Source organism: Oncorhynchus clarkii, chromosome 4 (assembly GCF_045791955.1).
Source record: "Oncorhynchus clarkii lewisi isolate Uvic-CL-2024 chromosome 4, UVic_Ocla_1.0, whole genome shotgun sequence".
Lineage (NCBI taxonomy): Eukaryota > Metazoa > Chordata > Actinopteri > Salmoniformes > Salmonidae > Oncorhynchus > Oncorhynchus clarkii.
The window spans coordinates 20,553,706-20,574,795 of NC_092150.1; the positions used below are offsets into that span (position 1 = coordinate 20,553,706).

The following is a 21,090-nucleotide window of genomic DNA, read 5'->3' on the forward strand; positions in this document are numbered from 1 at the left end:
AGTTCTGTTATACTCACAGACATAATTCAAACAGTTTTAGAAACGTCAGAGTGTTTTCTATCCAATACTAATAATAATATGCATATATTAGCAACTGAGACTGAGGAGCTGGCCATTTACAATGGGCACCTTTTCATCCAAGCTACTCAATACTGCCCCTGCAGCCATAAAAGGTATAGGTTTTCTTTCAGATGACCCATCAATTTAGACTAATGTGTCTGGGTAAGAATCATCTAATAATTATACAATATTTATCTGAACACTTTCTCTTTTTGATATTGCTACTATGCAAATATGCAAGTAATCATTTCACTGTACTGTCTACACCTTCTGTATCCTGAGCATGTGACAAATAACTTATTTGATATTTGAGTGTGTTTACCAGAGAAGATAATATGAGGAACAACATGATCTGCACCAAAGTCTAGGCTAAGGCTTAAGACAGTGTGAATGATGATGAAAGGGTGTAGACAAAGAAGAGCTCTCCAGTAGGTGTACCAAAATATTCAAGGGCCATTTTCTCAAAAGTGTGGTTACAAGTTAATCCACTTTCAAAGCAGAATTACTTTCCCATTGTTCCAGTGCAGTGTATGATATACCACTTTCTAGCTCTGAGTCTGTACTTTTAGTCAATGTAAAAAACACAATTTCAAATGTTGCTACACAGGACCGAATCTAGCCGGTCAGTCAAATGTCTTTGTCTGGTTATTTGTACTTGTGGCAGAAAGTATTACTGTTCTGAAAGGTCCTGAACAGTGAAAATCATGTTTTCATCAAATTGGATGATATTTGGAAGAAACCAGTTCAAAGTAGGGTGACTGTAGCTGGTACATTGATAAAGTTGGATTATAAAGTTACTGGTCCCCGTGTCAAACACTTGGATTCAGGAGGTAGGCTTTAAGGGTTTAACTAAATATTTACTTCTGGCTTTATGCAAAAATATGGAAACGTTATACACCAATGGCAGTGTCTTATCATCTTATCCAGTGGTGACCCGTCATTCAGGGCAGTTTTGAGCCAACACATGTTACAAATTGTACGAATCAATGGGTTTTGCACATTGTATTAGGCTCATGGCTCTAATTTAATATTTTTTTATGTCAAATCATATCTCACCATTATTTCTCATCTTTATTTCTCTTGAGTGTTCATGTTGATCAATATGTCGGCTATGCCGGGCTATTGTAAAATATCAAATAAATGTATGATCAATATATACAATTCTGAACATATTGTCATTTACAGTGCATTCGGAAAGTATTCAGACCCCTTGACTTTTCCCACATTTTTTTACGGAACATTCTTATTCTAGAATTTATTAAATTGCTTTTTCCCCTCATCAAACCCAATACCCCATAATGACAAAGCAAAAGCATGTTTTTAGAATTTTTTCAAATGGATAATAAAATGTCACATTTATCACAAGTATTCAGACCTTTTACTCAGTACTTTGTTGAAGCACCTTTGGCAGTGATTACAGCCTCGAGTGTTCTTGTGTATGACGCTACAACCTTGGCACACCTGTATTTGGGGAGTTTCTCCAATTCTTCTCTGCAGATCCTCTCAAGCTCTGCCTGGTTGGACGGGGAGCGTCGCTGCACAGCTTTTTTCAGGTCTCTCCAGAAATGTTTGATCGAGTTCAAGTCCAGGCTCTGGTTGGGCCACTCAAGGACATTCAGAGCCTTCTCTTGAAGCAACTGCTGCATTGTCTTGGCTGTGTGCTTATGGTCGTTGTCCTGTTGGAAGGTGAACCTTCGCCCCAGTCTGAGGTCCTGAGCGCTCTGGAGCAGGTTTTCGTCAAGGATCTCTCTGTACTTTGCTCGGTTCATCTTTCCCTTGATCCTGACTAGTCTCCCAGTCCCTGCTGCTGAAAAACATCCCCCTCAGCATGATGCTGCCACCACCATGCTTCACTGTAGGATATGTGCCAGGTTTCCTCCTGACATGACACATGGCATTCAGGCCAAAGAGTTCAATCTTGGTTTCATCCAAGCGGGCTGTCATGTGCCTTTTACTGAGGAGTGGCTTCCATCTGGCCACTACCATAAAGGCCTGATTGGTGGAGTGCTGCAGAGGTGGTTGTCCTTCTGGAAGGAGTCTCCCATCTCCACAGAGGCACAGAGCTCTTTCAGAGAGACAATCAGGTTCTTGGTCACCTCCCTGACCAAGGCCTTTCTCCCTTGACTGCTCAGTTTGGCCAGGCGGCCAGCTCTAGGAAGAGTCTTGGTGGTTCCAAACGTCTTCCATTTAAGAATGATGGAGGCCACTGTGTTGTTGGGGACCTTCAATGTTGCTTAAAAATGTTGGTACCCTTTCCCAGATCTGTGCCTCGACACAATCCTGTCTCGGTGTGTTCCTTTCCAAATCATGTCCTCCAATGAATTGAATTTACCACAGGTGGACTCCAGGAAACATCTCAAGGATGATCAATAGAAACAGGATGCACCTGAGTTCGATTTCGAGTCTCATAGCAAAGGGTCTGAATACTTATGTTTTTTTTTTATAGATATATATAATTATTTTTTTTACATTTGCAAAAATTTCTAAATCTATTTTCGCTTTGTCACTATGGAGTATTTTGTGTAGATTGATGAGGGAAAATGTTTATTTAATACATTTTAGAATAAGACTATTACACACTGTAACAAAATGTGGAAAAAGTCAAGGGGCCTGAATACTTTCCGAATACACTGTATAATGCTAATACAGAGGTGCCAATAACTTGTCCATTACACTTATTGTATGCTGTTTTCATGTACATTCCCTTATGTATAACCCTCTAAGGTGACTCAGGCTTTACTAATCATGATCTGCTGGATATCAGACAAACAGCAGCAACACACAATTGCATTTCTGTAGTTTTGTGACTAGTTACAAAAGTATTCATGATGATGTCCAACAGTTCATGATTAGCTCTGTTGACCATGAGAGCATTTTGCACAGGAAAAACAAAAAAATTTTCAAACGCAATTTTCTTGTCTGCTTGTTTTAGTCAATTACAAAAGTACATTCAAGAAAAGTGACTTCAACTTTGCCTGCTCCATTGAGTTCTCACTTGTGTAGCCAGTGTTGTAAAGTGCTTAAAAGTACTACTTAAGTAGTTTTTTTGTAGTATCTGGACATTACTTGACTATTTATATTTTTGACAACTTTTTACTTTTACTTCACTACATTCCTGAAGAAAATGATGTGCTTTTTACTCCATACATTTTCCCTGACACCCAAAACTACTTTTTCAATGCTTTGCTTTGCTTTGCAGGACAGGAAAACAGTCACCCCTATAGTTTGTAAATTATGTCTGAGTGTTGGATCGTGCCTATTGCTATCCGTAAAAAAATAAATAAAATGGTGCCATCTGGTTTGCTTATTATAGGAAATAATAAAGAGAAGAACCTACTTGGACACAGTGTCCCCACATTTCCCACTCTCCCACACTGAATTGCCTGAAGCCACAGGGCTCTTCTCGCTGGCTCTATTTCCCTATGTGAGAGAATTGTGGACCAATTTGGGATTTTTGAACTAGCTACATGTACATTGAACAACACAGCAGCTTTTCGGCATGTTTTGTTATTTATGTATAACAACAGATTGACAACGAAGTTCCCTCTTTTACAATATGGTTCAATAGGAAATAATGTTTTTTTTTTTTTTTTTTTTTGTGGCCGTGGTCGAGGGGAATTTCTTATTATTTAGTGAATGTTGACTGGGACTATTGTTTACCTTGTTACCTGGCAATGACCACAAGGGCGTTTCAAAGAGCTGTCAGTCAAGGTGAGCTCAGGAATATAAGCTCCCCGCCCACTCAGCCTGTTCTTTCAGTCTTCCTGATTGTTTGAGAAGAGAAAAGGTACAAGTTCTTCAATTCTGAGCATTTCAATAGCGTAAAAAATATTATGGGTTAGGTTTTGGTCATTTAAGGCTATTTTTACTTGGGAAATAGGATGAATGAGCGGGACCTTTAATCAGCCACTCTGCAAACCAATCTGGTCTCAGAACATTTCGTATTATTCTGTACATAAATCCAAGACACTCCATATGTTACATTTCATATGGTTACATAAGACAGATGGTTACTTAAAGTGAAAGGAGGGTGGTTGGTCAGGGTGGATTGGTTGGCGTATAACATGACCGTCAGCAACCCGAATGTTACGAGTTTGAATCTCATCAAAGATAAGTTTAACATGTTAGCTAATTAGCAACTTTTCAACTACTTACTACTTTTTAGCTACTTGGCAACTACTTAGCATGTTAGCTAACCCTTCCCCTAACCCTTTTAGCTAACCCTTCCCTTTAACCTAACTCCTAAACTTAACCCTAACCTTCACCCTAACCCCTAGCCTAGCTAACGTTAGCCAGCAAGTGAGAATTCGTAACATATTGCAAATTCGTAACCATACGGTATTATACGTTTCGTAAAAGGACTGACCCCCAAGACATTAACCTCACCTTCATAGCTCATGTACAAAGCAATACAAGCTCACTCAACCTGGTCTCAGAGCATGTTGTATTGTTCTGCATGTAAATCTGAGACAATCCATTTAGTATGATATGTATTTATTTGTGGATGTCCATTCCCCATTTCGTATAATATGTTAATATTACAATGCGTATTATTTGTTACGAATTTGAAAAATGTACAATATGTTCCGAATTTGCTAAAAGTACAATATGTTCTGAATTTTTTAAATGTATATGTTACGAATTATAGCTAGGGGGCTAGGTGGCTAAAGTTAGCTAGGCTAGGGGTTAGGGCTTAAGTTTAAGTCTAAAGGGTTATTGTCAAGACTTCCGCCGAAGTTGGTGCCTCTCCTTGTTCGGGCGTCGTCACCGGCTTTCTAGCTGTCTTGATTGTACACACCTGGTTCCCATTATGATAATATTATTTCCCTATTTAACCCTCTGGTTCCCATGATGTTTTGTGCGTGATTGTTCCTTGTCTAGTGTTATCAGTCTTCTGTGTTATGGTGTGTTTTCCCTGCGTGGAAATTATGGTTGATTTATTTTCTGAGTAAAGTACGTTATTTTACTCAGTTCTGTGTCCTGCGCCTGACTCTGTACTCACCTCTGCATACTGATACATGACAGTTATTGTGTTGTGCGACAAAACTGCACAATTTTTAAAGTGGCCTTGTATTGTCCCCAGCACAAGGTGCACCTATGTAATGGCCATGCTGTTTAATCAGCTCCTTGATATGCCACAGCTGTCAAGTGGATATATTATCTTGGAAAAAGAGAAATGCTTACTAACAGGGATATAAACAAATTTGTGCACAAAATTTGAGAGAAATACAGTTTTTCTGGGATTTTTTATTTCAACACTTTACATGTTGCTTTATATATTTGTTTGGTGTACAAGGGGATTAAATTTTAAATGAGAACATACAGTAATTGTTGTCTGTCTTTAGTGTATTTCCCTTCCTTTCAATCCATATCCACAATTTACAAACCATAATGTTCATAGACATTAATACCATGTTGCTTCTAAGGTCCTTGATGGAAGACCTTGGACTGGATAACAATCCCTTTCTTATCTCTCTTGTCCATCTTTCTGCTTTCAATGGTTTCCTAAGAGCACCTAAAGGCTCTCACAAGGCAAACATGCCACTAAGCTTTTCAGTTGTATTTTGTGAAATCCTTTTACAAGAGGTGATTTTTAACAACTTCCTTATCCCCCTCCAGTCAGGTCAACTCAGTCTGGTGCCTGATCCACTGCTGTCGACCTCGGCCCGGCACCGGCGAGCCTTAACCTTGGATCCCCCCAACCCTCCAGGAGGCGTGTGGATAGGGGGAGTGGGGCTAAGGCTGGAGGTGTGTGGAGAAAGCAAGGACCTGCCACATTATATGCTTTAACATGACTGGCAAATCCACCGCGGTTAAACAAACTTAACCTTCATTTGTGAAACGGTGCAAATCAAAGGGCAAAAAGGACTTGTGCTGGTAATTACCGCTGGGGGAGAGCAACAGGGGAGGAGAGAGAGGGGAGCGCCGGGAGATAGAGAGGGGAGAATACAAAAAGAAGGGGAATCATTTAAGGAGAAGACGCATTTTTAATGAGTTTGCCCAGAAATTGATTTTCCGCTGTAATCTTTTATTTATATGCAGGCTGGTCTCCCTCCCCGGCAGTGTGAGGGTCAGTCCTCTGTGAACCCTGTTAGGACCCCCACTCCGTCAAACACCCAAAGCCCAGGGAAAATGGTATTTTAGCAAAGGCAAACATTGTCCTGTCTTGGCTTAAGGGGCGAAATAGCTGTTTATTTTTAAAAACTTGTTCCCCTCTATCCATCATGCCAGAAAGTCTGTCAGGAGGAAGGAAGACAGGAGCAAATTGAAATTGGAACTAAGTTTAGACAGTTATCATCATAATTATCCAATTAATATTAATGGAGTAGAGTGTCATTAGAGCATCTCAATTAGGCAGAGGGTATTTGGTTAGCAAGCAACCACCAGCAGAACAACTTGGAGGAATGGCTGTGTATGGTAGAATGCAGTACTACTTGTGAAGGAGTGGCTTTCACTAAACATTCACACTGTTTTACTTGATTTATATTATTACTATTGGCAATTGTAATTTATTGAGGGAGTTGTGATTGCGTTTTGTATATTTCATCTTCCGTAAATTAATACATTTTCTAGGTGTCTCTGAGGAAAGAGATGTTCAATCTTAAAGGGATTGTTTATATTAGGCTACATATTTTGATTGTCTCAGACGGAATGGAATAGATGGATTATACACAGGTCATAATTACTGAGCTCATTAAATGTGTTAGGTTTGTGTCCACCGTGGTGAGCCACTATTTCAGCCAGCCAATGTTCTTCTGTGCATTAGAATGATGAAATAGATTGCATACGCATATAAATAGATCACATATAGGTGATCCAATATCTAGCTATATTACTCAGTATCCCAACATAATAAACACATTCAACATTGAATGGCTTTTGTTGCTCTGACTTCTTCGGTTTATTTAGTGGATCCATATTTCCAGTAGGTCTAAATACAGGACATGTAGGTCTGGTGTTTTTCTTCAATCCACTGCAAGGTTCTGTGTGTTAGGTTCATTAAACGCAGACGGTGTCCAGGACTAAAGGAACATCCAGCAACATGCATTAGTCATATCTGTCAACGTGGATTTCGGAAAGGAGTGAATGCGTGACAATAACTGAATGAAAATGAGAATTACCAGATGCATAAATAAATATTTTCCATATAAATATAAGATTTGCCTAAATAAGGGTGTGTAACATTTTTTACTATGCCATTAGAAGCAGAACTATCTTTGGTTCTGCTCACACAATTCACACAATTCATCTCTCTTTAGGCTACTGTATGATGCTAGCTCACATTAGGCAACATTATTCAGAAACCTGTCAGATTTGATGTGAAGTGTTTACTTGAGAAATAATGACCCATTTTTATTATTCCGTGCATAACAAGAAATGCAACGACTAAAGTCATTTAAATAGCTGTAGGCCTACTCTGATAGATTCATAATGGAATAGGTCTAGGATTACTAGGCTAAACACGGAAAAGCCTTGTTTTGTCACTCAACCTGAAAACATTGCATTTCGTGATTTACATCAGGCCAACTGTGGATTTTCAATAGAGTAGACCTATATTTCGAATTTAGTACACATAAACTGTAGGCCAACATAAACCAAGTACATTTGACCACTGCAATTGTTTAGTTTTGTTTACAGCAGTCTAAATATATAAAGCTATTGGTCTATAATTGGTATGAATTTAAGACACTGAATATATGATTAAATACAATTATATGGCACAGGTGAAAATACCCCAATCCTAGTTTCTAGTTTTCAAAAGTAGATTATTCTATAAACTAAGCAGTCTATTTGAGTTCTTGGCATGGTAAACTCACTATCATCTCCCGCATGTTGTAGACTTGGCCTGCTGCAGAAAAGAAGCAACACAGATTTTTGTGCTGAAAACTACGCTGCAGGAAATTATACATAACCAACAATTGTAGTATATGAAAGCCAACAAGAGCATTACTGAAAGAGATGGAAGTAGCAGAGGTGCCACAGTACCATGGGCTATTGTTTTGGTTTCATATTTGAGTTTGAGCGTTTCATGTGATTTGTTTTCTTGTGTGAGCCACCATTGCCACCTGGTGGGGAAAGTAGCATCAGCGTAACTTGATGACCAAACCCCTGCATGTCCATTGAAACCAGTAGAGGGCCGAGTGAATTAATTTAGAGAATTCCACCTCCTAGATGTTCTGCACGTCTGACCTTTACATTATTGCACTCACTATGTTCGAAATAAAATACTAACTTGCATTCAAATGGACAAGTAGACCGAGAGAAAAACGCAGCCCAAGAAATGTAAGGGAATTTCCAAAAGTTTATTTTTCAGTAATGATCAAATGCAATAAAATATACTCTTAGAGAAATAATAAATATACAATATTTTTTTTTATAAACAAAATGCACAATTTACAAAAACTTCCACTGTGTGCCTCGTCCTATGTCTATTAGATATTAGACCTTATTACAGTTATAGCTGTTAATATTGTCATTAGTATGTCTATCATCATTAATATCAATATTATTCATAATAATATTTCATTTAAGGTGGTTTGACACCTCTCTAGACTCCTCTGAGAGTTCCAGACCTTGTGCTATACTCATTATTCTATCATATTTTTTTATTGAGGTTTAAAGACTCAGCCTCTACAACTGACAACTTCATAATATAGGTGCCATATAGTATCTTCCATTAGATGTCTGATAGACCGTTCATCCATTTTATCATGGGTAAAAGCTTATTCCACACAGTGTGAGTTTAAATAACTTTTCACAGACTGTTGCATCTCCCTTCACAGAAGCCTGAAGATGGACCGGTCTGTCTCAGAGGTCCCTGTCTGTCTGTCTGTCTGTCTGTCTGTCTGTCGGTCGGTTGGGTCGGGTCTGGTCGGGTCTGGTGTTCCCAACCCTCATATCCATGTCCTGTGAATGTGCAAATGCTCTAATGATCTGTGTAATGTATGTTCCATGCCCATAGCAGTTAATATCCACCTCCAGTTCCCGTTTGCAGAATCTTTATATGTAGATCTTTGTATGTTCTAGGATTATGGCACATAACAATGCTCACTCAGGTATGGAGACAGTCAGTGTGTGTGTGTGGAGAGAGCTCCACTGTGTGGTCAGGAGGTGAACAGCAGGTAAGTGATAAGCAATGTTAGCAGGTAGGTGAGAGAGTGGGTGGTGCCAGTGTTGGGCTGGGCTGAGCTGGGGGTGGGCAGGGCAGAGGGGGAAGCCTTGCTGGGGGCCTCCATGGAGGGATAGAGGTCTGCCCTCCTGCGCTGCTCTTGGTGGGTGAGGGCGGGCTCCACTGTCACGTAGCCATTGGTTATCCTCACATTAGGCTGAGGAGGTGTGGTGCTGGAGGGTGAGAACCAGATCTGTCAGGTTAACAGGAACACTGCGGTAGTTTCTAACAGATCTTGTTACTGTCTCTCGCTGTGTGAGTGCTCATCCTGTCCTATGAGTGTGCAGTTGCACTGTCTGCTTCTATTCATGTTATGATACTCTTTGTTGCCATTGGATTGTTTCAATACAGAGCTAGAGACAGTGTGTGTGTTTGTTCTCCTCTCACCTGTCACCAATGCGGACCCACAGGTCACTGAAGAGGCGGGGGCGGCTGTGACCACGGTGGGCCTTCCGGGGGGGCTTGTGTCTCCCAAACTCCTCCAACTGGCTCAGGCTGTCTGGCAGCAGCATGTGGTGCATCTCCTCATCCTCCAGCCCCTCCAGCCCATCATCCAGGTCTGAGGGACTGGTCACCCAGTCAGACGGAGAGACTGTACCCGCATCGGAGCCCCCATCGCTGGGGCTTTCTGTTGGTTCTCTGTGGGACAAAGAACTATGCTTATTAAATATTAGAACATTGTGATATAGACCTGGATGTATGTTCCCTCGTCACTAGAATAGATGAAAGATAACAGAATAATGTTGGTGAGTAGTTTATTTATGTTATGTCATATATTTTAGGGAGGTTCTCCTTAGAGGTTGTGTGAGAATGTGAAATGGTGCATGGTTTAAGGTGACCTGACCACCACGGTTCTCTCCAGCCTACCTATAGGCTCCAAAGGGCTTTGAACTTCCAACAGGGACACAATGTCCTCTGTGCTTGTAAAGAGTTTACTGAGTATCTAAATCTGCCACGAGCCACAAGGGAGGAAGCTGTAACCCCTCTGACCACCCTGACAACTCAATACCTTAGAAATGTATCCTTAACATATTCATTTGCTTGAAGTAGTCAAGGATGTAACACGGTCAGATAGGGCAAAGTAAAGTTTCCGTTACATTGCTTTGATCAACACCGTCATACGAGAGCAGGAAAGGGGGATACATTTCAAAAGCATTGGAACTTGGTCCTACACTAATCCACATTCCTTACCTGTCATTTATGCCACTTCCTTCCCTATCTGATTACCGGTAGTTGCCTGTAGGCATAGATCTAGGATCAGAAAACACTCAAATTGACCTTAACATTTAGGCGCAACTTCTGCCTACTATGCATATGAAGGGTCATATTGTTATGGTGCGTGAATGAGGACCCAAAAGCGAATCAACTTAAACAGAGCTTCTTTAATTACCAAACATAGGTAGGCTCAGATGGACCGGCAGATTCCGACAGGACAGGACAAGGTTACAGCAAACATGACGACAGTCTGGTTCAGGCATGAATGACACAAACAAACAAGAATCCGACAAGGACAGGAACAAAAACAGAGAGAGATATAGGGACCTAATCAGAGGGAAAAAGGGAACAGGTGGGAAACGGGGTGACGAGGTGGTTAGGAGGAGACAAGGCACAGCTGGTGGAAATTGGGGGAGAAAAGGTAACCTAACAACGACCAGCAGAGGGAGACAGGGTGAAGGGAAAGGACAGAGACAAGACAACATGACAGTACATGACAGTACCCCCCCACTCACCGAGCGCCTCCTGGCGCACTCGAGGAGGAAACCTGGCGGCAACGGAGGAAATCATCAATCAGCGCACGGTCCAGCACGTCCCGAGAGGGAACCCAACTCCTCTCCTCAGGACCGTACCCCTCCCAGTCAACTAGGTACTGATGACCACGGCCCCGAGGACGCATGTCCAAGATTTTACGGACCCTGTAGATAGGTGCGCCCTCGACAAGGATGGGGGGGGGGGGGGGAAGACGAGCGGGGGCGCGAAGAACGGGCTTAACACAGGAGACATGGAAGACCGGGTGGACGCGACGAAGATATCGCGGAAGAAGAAGTCGCACTGCGACAGGATTAATGACCTGAGAGATACGGAATGGACCAATGAACCGCGGGGTCAACTTGCGAGAAGCCGTCTTAAGGGGAAGGTTCTGAGTGGAGAGCCAAACTCTCTGACCGCGACAATATCTAGGGCTCTTAGTTCTACGCTTATTAGCAGCTCTCACAGTCTGCGCCCTATAACGGCAAAGTGCAGACCTGACCCTCTTCCAGGTGCGCTCGCAACGTTGGACAAAAGCCTGAGCGGAGGGGACGCTGGACTCGGCGAACTGAGATGAGAACAACGGAGGCTGGTACCCGAGGCTACTCTGAAAAGGAGATAGCCCGGTCGCAGACGAAGGAAGCGAGTTGTGGGCGTATTCTGCCCAGGGGAGCTGTTCTGACCAAGACGCAGGGTTGCGAAAAGAAAGACTGCGTAAGATGCGACCAATAGTCTGATTGGCCCGTTCTGCTTGACCGTTAGACTGGGGGTGAAAGCCGGAAGAGAGACTGACGGAAGCCCCAATCAAACGGCAAAACTCCCTCCAAAATTGAGACGTGAATTGCGGACCTCTGTCCGAAACGACGTCTGACGGAAGGCCATGAATTCTGAAAACATTCTCGATGATGATTTGTGCCGTCTCTTTAGCAGAAGGAAGCTTAGCAAGGGGAATGAAATGAGCCGCCTTAGAGAACCTATCGACAACCGTAAGAATAACAGTCTTCCCCGCTGACGAAGGCAGTCCGGTGACAAAATCTAAGGCGATGTGAGACCACGGTCGAGAGGGAATAGGAAGCGGCCTGAGACGGCCGGCAGGAGGAGAGTTACCGGACTTAGTCTGCGCGCAGACCGAACAAGCAGCCACGAAACGACGCGTGTCATGCTCCCGGGTGGGCCACCAGAAACGCTGGCGAATGGAAGCAAGCGTACCCCGAACGCCAGGGTGGCCGGCTAACTTGGCAGAGTGAGCCCACTGAAGAACGGCCAGACGAGTAGGAACGGGAACGAAAAGAAGGTTCCTAGGACAAGCGCGCGGCGACGGAGTTTGAGTGAGTGCTTGCTTTACCTGCCTCTCAATTCCCCAGACAGTCAACCCGACAACACGCCCCTCAGGGAGAATCCCCTCGGGGTCAGTGGAGGCTACTGAAGAACTGAAGAGACGAGACAAAGCATCAGGCTTGGTGTTCTTAGAGCCCGGACGATAAGAAATCACGAACTCGAAACGAGCGAAAAACAGCGCCCAACGCGCCTGACGCGCATTAAGTCGTTTGGCAGAACGGATGTACTCAAGGTTCCTATGGTCAGTCCAAACGACAAAAGGAACGGTCGCCCCCTCCAACCACTGTCGCCATTCGCCTAGGGCTAACCGGATGGCGAGCAGTTCGCGGTTACCCACATCATAGTTACGTTCCGACGGCGACAGGCGATGAGAAAAATACGCGCATGGGTGGACCTTGTCGTCAGAGAGGGAGCGCTGAGAAAGGATGGCTCCCACTCCCACCTCTGACGCGTCAACCTCGACAACGAACTGTCTAGAGACGTCAGGTGTAACAAGGATAGGAGCGGATGTAAAACGATTCTTGAGGAGATCAAAAGCTCCCTGGGCGGAAACGGACCACTTAAAGCACGTCTTGACAGAAGTAAGGGCTGTGAGAGGAGCTGCCACCTGACCGAAATTACGGATGAAACGACGATAGAAGTTCGCGAAGCCGAGAAAGCGCTGCAGCTCGACGCGTGACTTAGGGACGGGCCAATCAATGACAGCTTGGACCTTAGCGGGATCCATCTTAATGCCTTCAGCGGAAATAACTGAACCGAGAAATGTGACGGAGGAGGCATGAAAAGTGCACTTCTCAGCCTTCACAAAAAGACAATTCTCTAAAAGGCGCTGGAGGACACGTCGAACGTGCTGAACATGAATCTGGAGTGACGGTGAAAAAATCAGGATATCGTCAAGGTAAACGAAAACAAAGATGTTCAGCATGTCTCTCAGGACATCATTGACTAATGCCTGAAAGACAGCTGGAGCGTTAGCGAGGCCGAAAGGAAGAACCCGGTATTCAAAGTGCCCTAACGGAGTGTTAAACGCCGTCTTCCACTCGTCCCCCTCCCTGATGCGCACGAGATGGTAAGCGTTACGAAGGTCCAACTTAGTGAAAAACCTGGCTCCCTGCAGGATCTCGAAGGCTGAAGACATAAGAGGAAGCGGATAACGATTCTTCACTGTTATGTCATTCAGCCCTCGATAATCTATGCAGGGGCGCAGAGACCCGTCCTTCTTCTTGACAAAAAAAAACCCCGCTCCGGCGGGAGAGGAGGAGGGGACTATGGTACCGGCGTCAAGAGCTACAGACAAATAATCTTCGAGAGCCTTACGTTCGGGAGCCGACAGAGAGTATAGTCTACCCCGGGGGGGGGTGGTTCCCGGAAGGAGATCAATACTACAATCATACGACCGGTGTGGAGGAAGAGAGGTGGCCCTGGACCGACTGAACACCGTGCGCAGATCGTGATATTCCTCCGGCACCCCTGTCAAATCACCAGGCTCCTCCTGTGAAGAAGAGACAGAGGAAACAGGAGGGATAGCAGACATTAAACATTTCACATGACAAGAGACGTTCCAGGAGAGGATAGAATTACTAGACCAATTAATGGAAGGATTATGACAAACTAGCCAGGGATGGCCCAAAACAACAGGTGTAAAAGGTGAACGAAAAATCAAAAAAGAAATGGTTTCACTATGATTACCAGAAACAGTGAGGGTTAAAGGTAGCGTCTCACGCTGAATCCTGGGGAGAGGACTACCATCCAGGGCGAACAAGGCCGTGGGCTCCTTTAACTGTCTGAGAGGAATGTCATGTTCCCGAGCCCAGGTCTCGTCCATAAAACAGCCCTCCGCCCCAGAGTCTATTAAGGCACTGCAGGAAGCTGACGAACCGGTCCAGCGTAGATGGACCGACAAGGTAGTGCAGGATCTTGAAGGAGAGACAGGAGTAGTAGCGCTCACCAGTAGCCCTCCGCTTACTGATGAGCTCTGGCTTTTACTGGACATGAAGTGACAAAATGACCAGCAGAACCGCAATAGAGACAGAGGCGGTTGGTGATTCTCCGTTCCCTCTCCTTAGTCGAGATGCGGATACCTCCCAGCTGCATAGGCTCAGCTCCCGAGCCGGCAGAGGAAGATGGTAGTGATGCGGAGAGGGGGGCATCGGAGAGCGCGAGCTCCTTTCCACGAGCTCGGTGACGAAGATCAACCCGTCGCTCAATGCGAATAGCGAGTTCAATCAAGGAATCCACGCTGGAAGGAACCTCCCGGGAGAGAATCTCATCCTTTACCTCTGCGCGGAGACCCTCCAGAAGACGAGCGAGCAAGGCCGGCTCGTTCCAGCCACTGGAGGCAGCAAGAGTGCGAAACTCAATAGAGTAGTCAGTTATGGATCGATTGCCTTGACATAGGGAAGACAGGGCCCTGGAAGCCTCCTCCCCAAAAACAGATCGATCAAAAACCCGTATCATCTCCTCCTTAAAGTCCTGATACTGGTTAGTACACTCAGCCCTTGCCCCCCAGATTGCCGTGCCCCACTCACGAGCCCGTCCAATAAGGAGAGATATGACGTAGGCGACACGAGCAGTGCTCCTGGAGAAAGTGTAGGGCTGGAGAGAAAACACAATATCACACTGGGTGAGGAACGAGCGGCATTCAGTGGGCTCCCCAGAGTAACACGGCGGGTTATTGATTCTGGGCTCCGGAGATTCGAAAGCCCTGGAAGTGGCCGGTGGATCGAGGCGGAGATGGTGAACCTGTTCTGTGAGGTTGGAGACTTGGGTGGCCAGGGTCTCAACGGCATGTCGAGCAGCAGACAATTCCTGCTCGTGTCTGCCTAGCATCGCTCCCTGGATCCCGACGGCTGAGTGGAGAGGATCCGAAGTCGCTGGGTCCATTCTTGGTCGGATTCTTCTGTTATGGTGCGTGAATGAGGACCCAAAAGCGAATCAACTTAAACAGAGCTTCTTTAATTACCAAACATAGGTAGGCTCAGATGGACCGGCAGATTCCGACAGGACAGGACAAGGTTACAGCAAACATGACGACAGTCTGGTTCAGGCATGAATGACACAAACAAACAAGAATCCGACAAGGACAGGAACAAAAACAGAGAGAGATATAGGGACCTAATCAGAGGGAAAAAGGGAACAGGTGGGAAACGGGGTGACGAGGTGGTTAGGAGGAGACAAGGCACAGCTGGTGGAAATTGGGGGAGAAAAGGTAACCTAACAACGACCAGCAGAGGGAGACAGGGTGAAGGGAAAGGACAGAGACAAGACAACATGACAGTACATGACACATATTGCTTTCCCGTCAGTAAACACCCTGGAGGTTTGACCTCCCAATGAGGCCCCAGATCCAGACCACACACTGTTCAGCTCTGTGTTAGCCAGTATTACACTGTCTACAGATGCTGGCTGCTGTGGGCTACAGCCACTCTACACTGAGTCACTTTGCTTTGGTTCCTTTTGTCATAATCTCTCTATTGAGCAGAAAACACATGATGCCTCTGGGTGCAGGGCCAGTTTTGAGGTTTACACTTCATAACCTCCGGAAAAGCTTCCTGCCACATTGTATTGTTGTCACCTCATATCAGAGAGCACAAAGTGTTTGGAGCAGTTTTGTGTGTTTTTCGACCACAATCAGTCAGTCCACAATCAGTCAGCTTTTAAAGCAGAAGTGCTGTGGCCCGCAGCTCGGCTGAGACTGGGCCTGGGCCTGCTCTGTGTATGAGCCAGGGAGGAATGGTTTTGTTACAGCTGTAATTCGCAGTGAAGGAAGTGAGTTTGTAAAAGCAGTGGATGGAGGAGATGTTTTACTGTAGCTCTGCTTTATGTGATTTCCCTTGTTGTTCCTCATTTGTCCATTTTCACCCTGGTTCCAGTGAGTGCTGCAACCATTAGCACTGCTATTTTAATGGGCCCAACCTGCATGGGCCTTAGATCAACCCCCCAGGTCCTGCTGCTGCTGCTTGCAGGGTGATAGGGAGCCTGTCCCAGCATGCGGGGTGTTCAGGGGTGGGAAAGTTCACTGGGGAGACTGGGGACTGGTTTCCATGAGGAGATGCAGCACCCCTCTTCAGGAGGCAGATGGTTGAGGCTCTTTCTGTGAGGTGGCCATGCCAAGGGGCTGCTGGGAGCGGGCTGGCCTACCTTTCACAGCTGGCGGGGGGAGGGAGAGATGAGGGAATCAAAGGATTCCTACATAGCTGGGATCTGGTTGTAAAGGTGTACTACATGTACTGAAGCATGCGTGCTACATTTAGCACATCTATGTGGTGTCAATTAGTACATGTCATGTGTTTCTGCTCTGGAGTGAATACGGTTGATGTGGTATCGTAAACTTCCGTGGTAAATCTGAGACTGTGTGTTTGTGAATGTTCATATGAATTAGTGCCCAATGCCCATACACATGTCAATGTGTGTGCATGTGTTTTGGTTGTGGCCCTGTCACAGAGTGTCTCTGTACTCACTCTGTGATTGGTTCCTGGTAGTGTGATGGTGCGTGCACCACCTTGTAGCCCTCCTGTCTCAGGATGTCCAACACACTGTGGTTCCCCAGGAAGTGACCTAACAGGAAACACAACAGGTCAGTTCACATCTTAAATAAAGCTGTACATGATAGACAGGGCCAAGAGTTTTCCCTGATCAGGCCATGTGGTCCAGAAAATGTCTTCTCCTTAGTCATGATGACAGGCTACAAGATAGTCTCTAGTCTAAAACAGAGGTCTGAAGAGACAGGAATACAGGGGTTATCCTGCCGAGAGTACTTTGTGAACCAACTGCAAACCAATTTCACATGTAGAATATCACGAAAATGTCGGTAGTCAGACGCCAACAGCTCGCTGAATGATTGGTAGATGAATTGGAGATCCACATTTGGTCCGATGTGTTCAACCCTTTAAGGTGGCAGACGGGCCATCCTTAGTTCCTAACATATACTGACCCTTGATCTTTCTCTGCACTTGTTCCTATGTACTGACCCTTATTGACCCCATATTGTAGTGCACTCTGCTCCTGGCCCCCTTCCCCAAACCCCTTGTTTTTTTCTGATTCCTTCATTCTGACATCAAACAGACAGGTCCCAGCCACACACTGATGAAAGCAGTTTTATTCCTCCCTACCGTGAATAATCCCAGGTGTCACTCAACCCAGTAATACGGCCTAATGCTCTCTGACATCACCCCCCCCCCCCCAGCACGCTCCCCCAGCTTATTAACAGCACGCTGGCAATCTTCAAGGGCCCTAGCTCGCCTGCTTTCCCGAACCTCTATTTTATTATTATGATTTTTCTGATCATTCCTGAGGGGAGAAAAGGCGGCGCTACACTTTCTTGGCGGCGGAGTTCAAAGACTGCGTGGGGATTGGCAGGGGAGGGAGGAGAGGCTACCGCCGAGTGTCGGTCAGATCAGACGGCCAGATTACAGCACTCTCCCTCCACCACACCAAGCCCCTCCAGAGAAGAGAGAAGAGGAGGGGACAGACACCCTATTGAGGGGCCCAGACTACTCCTCTCCTCTTTTCTCCTCTTTTACTTATTTCTTCTCACCCCTCCTCTCCTCTCTTCACATCTCTCCTCTTGCCTTCTCTCTTCCCTCTACTCTCCACTCCTCCTTTCTACTCCTTTCTTCCTCTCTCCTATCCTCTCCTGCCCCCTCCACAGCTGAAGGCTGCTCCCAGAATGGCAGATTCAATGACCCCCATGTCTTTGTCAAGCAGATATTTCGTTCATTTCAGCTATGAAGCCCTTTTACGGTCAGTGAAAAAAGTCCTGTGCATTCCGTCTGTTAGGTCAAGCTGTCTGTTTGACGTCTTGTTTATTTTCTCACTTTTAGATGTCATACACAAACAGTCTGAACAGAGAGCTTACAGAGACATACTGTTTCCACAGGCCAGCAGGGGAAGTAGACTGGTCGGTTCTGAGGGCTGTGTGCGATGAATTAGTAGTGTGTAAGTGTGTGTGAAGGGCCCTGCATATGTGTGTATGGTCATCTCCCTAACGAGACACCAAACAGCCACAGAGATCAGGACTGTAGCCAGGAACACACGCCTGCTACAGGGGGCCAAGTGCACCCTCCCGTCTGTCTGGTCTGACCTGTCGCTCAGAGTGAATGTGTGTATTCACTGTCTGTGGTCAGACTGTTTCTGACTTAAGAGACCATTAGAGGAGATCGAAAATACATTTCTGATATCTTGCGTTCCTCTCTCTTTCTTGATTTGTGAGGGCGCTGTCACGTATAACCTGTATGATTCGGAGCCTGGCGCCTTTGGTACCCTGATCCAGCTATAAAGCATGTGTGAACCCCAAATGAACCCTGGCTAAAATTAATCCTGGACCTGCGTGTGTAAAGGTTCCAAAATCTGTGACCAGAGTACCAGGTATTGTGACACGACAGCGGAAGTTGCGTGGAGCTTTATGTCGGTTGTAAACAGGCAAGCTTCCTAACGCCACGTAGAGTGTGTGCCTCGCAAATCAACCCGTGAAATGGTTATTTTCAGGTCTTATGAAAGCAAAACATATTCTGTAGAATTTTCACAAACGATCCAAAAAATCAAACCAGGTTACCAAATGTGAAACACCTTCTATCCCTCACCCACACCCAAAACATCTACACAAATAAACACCCATACACAAACAAATACACCTGCACCACACACCAACACACACATTTAGTAGCCACACACATCCCTCTAAAAGTAGAAGGAGATCCTCCTCCCCTGTAAACAGACTTCTGTGGCTCTGTCCAGTATGTGGCCCTACTCGGCCAGCCAGTGTGTTTATTTGGTGGCCACACTGATGATTTAGACCACTGAGGATTTAGATCACTGATGATTTAGACCACTGAGGATTTAGATCACTGATGATTTAGATCACTGATGATTTAGATCACTGATGATTTAGACCACTGAGGATTTAGATCACTGATGATTTAGACCACTGAGGATTTAGATCACTGATGATTTAGACCACTGAGGATTTAGATCACTGATGATTTAGACCACTGATGATTTAGATCACTGATGATTTAGACCACTGAGGATTTAGATCACTGATGATTTAGACCACTGATGATTTAGATCACTGATGATTTAGATCACTGTAAACAAAGTGGTGCTAAGAAGCAGTAAAAGAGAGGCAGGCGGCTCATAGGGCAAACCCAAAACAAATCCATTATGGGCTTAATGAGAGAGAAGTCCTGCCTTCTTATGGACCTAATAGCTCTTTCCTGCCCTGCCCTGCCCTGCCTGCTGTTGTGCCACTGGTCAGGGTAGACTGGAAAATCCTGGGCTACAAACACACTCCTACCAGGGAGTTCCTCCTCAATCCAGAGTTAATTACTTTTCTACAGTAGCTTCCCATCTCTCCCTTCCAAAATATGCTCCCTCCCTCATTCTTTCTTTCTATCTCTCTCCTAATCTCTCTGTATCTATTTTTCTCCATATTTTTATTCCTCTCTCTCTCCCCATCCCTCTCTCCTCTATAGTAGCATGTGTCTGGTTGCCACCCAGGCTGAGGGGTTTGTGGGGTCAGCACCTTATTACTCACACCGCCTGTCCGCACTTGCACCCCTCCTTCCCTCCACCCCTTTCTCCATTCCTTTACCGATCCCTGCTTCTACCCATCCCTGCACCCTGTCAATATAATCAAGCAACGCTGGTTGAGGAGAGAATATAGAGGTAATCTCTATAACAGAGGTCGGCAACAGGCAACAAAACAAGTGTTTTTTAAGTTTTAAAAATAAAGATAAAGATAATGCTTTTGTGCTTATTTGTTGTCAATGTTCATTGTCCAAATTATAATAATCCCCCCCCCCCTCCCCCTCAGACCATCCACAGATGAATTTAGTTTAGGCATTAACTCAAAATTTTAAAGTTAGGCATTAACTCTGAATGGTTAAGGTCAGGGCTCCTTCTAATTCCCTCTCCTCCCGGAGGAACTTGGCTCTAGGACCATGCCTAAGGACTACCTGACCTGATGACTCCTGGCTGTCCCCGGTCCACCTGGTCGTCCTGCTGCTCCAGTTTCAACTGTTCTGCGGTTATGGAATCCTGTGCTACCTTGTCCCAGACCTGCTGTTTTCGTCTCTCTCACTCTCTCTCTCTCTCTCTCTCTCTCTCTCTCTCTCTCACACTCACTCACTCACTCACTCACTCACTCACTCACTCACTCATCTGCTGCTGCTGTATGCTAAGCTATGAAAAGCCAACTGACATTTGCTCCTGAAGTACTGACCTATTGCACCCTCTACAACCACTGATTATTATTTAACCCTGCTGGTCATTATGAACGTTTGAACATCTTGAAAACAATCTGGCCTTAATGGCCATGTACTGTTATAATCTCCACCTGGCACAGCCAGCAGAGGACTGGAGACCCCTCAGAGCCTGGTTCTTCCTAGGTTCCTGCCTTTCTAGGGAGTTTTTCCTAGCCACATTCTTGAAGGTAACATCTCTCTCTGTTGTCCCTAGTGGCCGGTTTCCATGTCATCTCCTGATGTCCTAAAACATGAATTGGTATCAGGGGTGACCTAGCTGGTCCTATAATATAGAGCGTGATGAAGATAAGGACAGATTTAAGGAGAGAGGGAGACTGTATCAGCATCAAAAGGAGAGAGGGATCCTCAGCAGTCAGGCTGGCTGGTGGACCCCTGTGGGGAAGGAAGAGGGTGGAAGTAGGACACTGATGTAGACCACAACACACAGAACCCACGCTGGGCACTGTTGCAATGCTGCAAACAAACACAAGCTGTTGCTTCACAGGCTGTGGAACAACAGACCATGAAAAAAGA

General features: G+C 45.2%; 1 protein-coding gene across 1 annotated transcript in view; it reads right to left on the reverse strand.

The window, feature by feature from the left end:
- Positions 1-8,344: 8,344 nt before the first annotated feature.
- Positions 8,345-21,090, reverse strand: part of LOC139406575 (metalloprotease TIKI2-like) — a 105,938-nt gene continuing 93,192 nt past the window's right edge. Inside the window, exons 5-7 of the mRNA XM_071149306.1 lie at positions 16,774-16,870; positions 9,617-9,868; positions 8,345-9,402 (exon numbers count right to left, since the gene is read on the reverse strand). Of these exons, the coding sequence (XP_071005407.1) occupies positions 9,165-9,402; positions 9,617-9,868; positions 16,774-16,870 (587 nt within the window). The 3' untranslated portion in view covers positions 8,345-9,164. The remainder of the gene's footprint in view (positions 9,403-9,616; positions 9,869-16,773; positions 16,871-21,090) is intronic.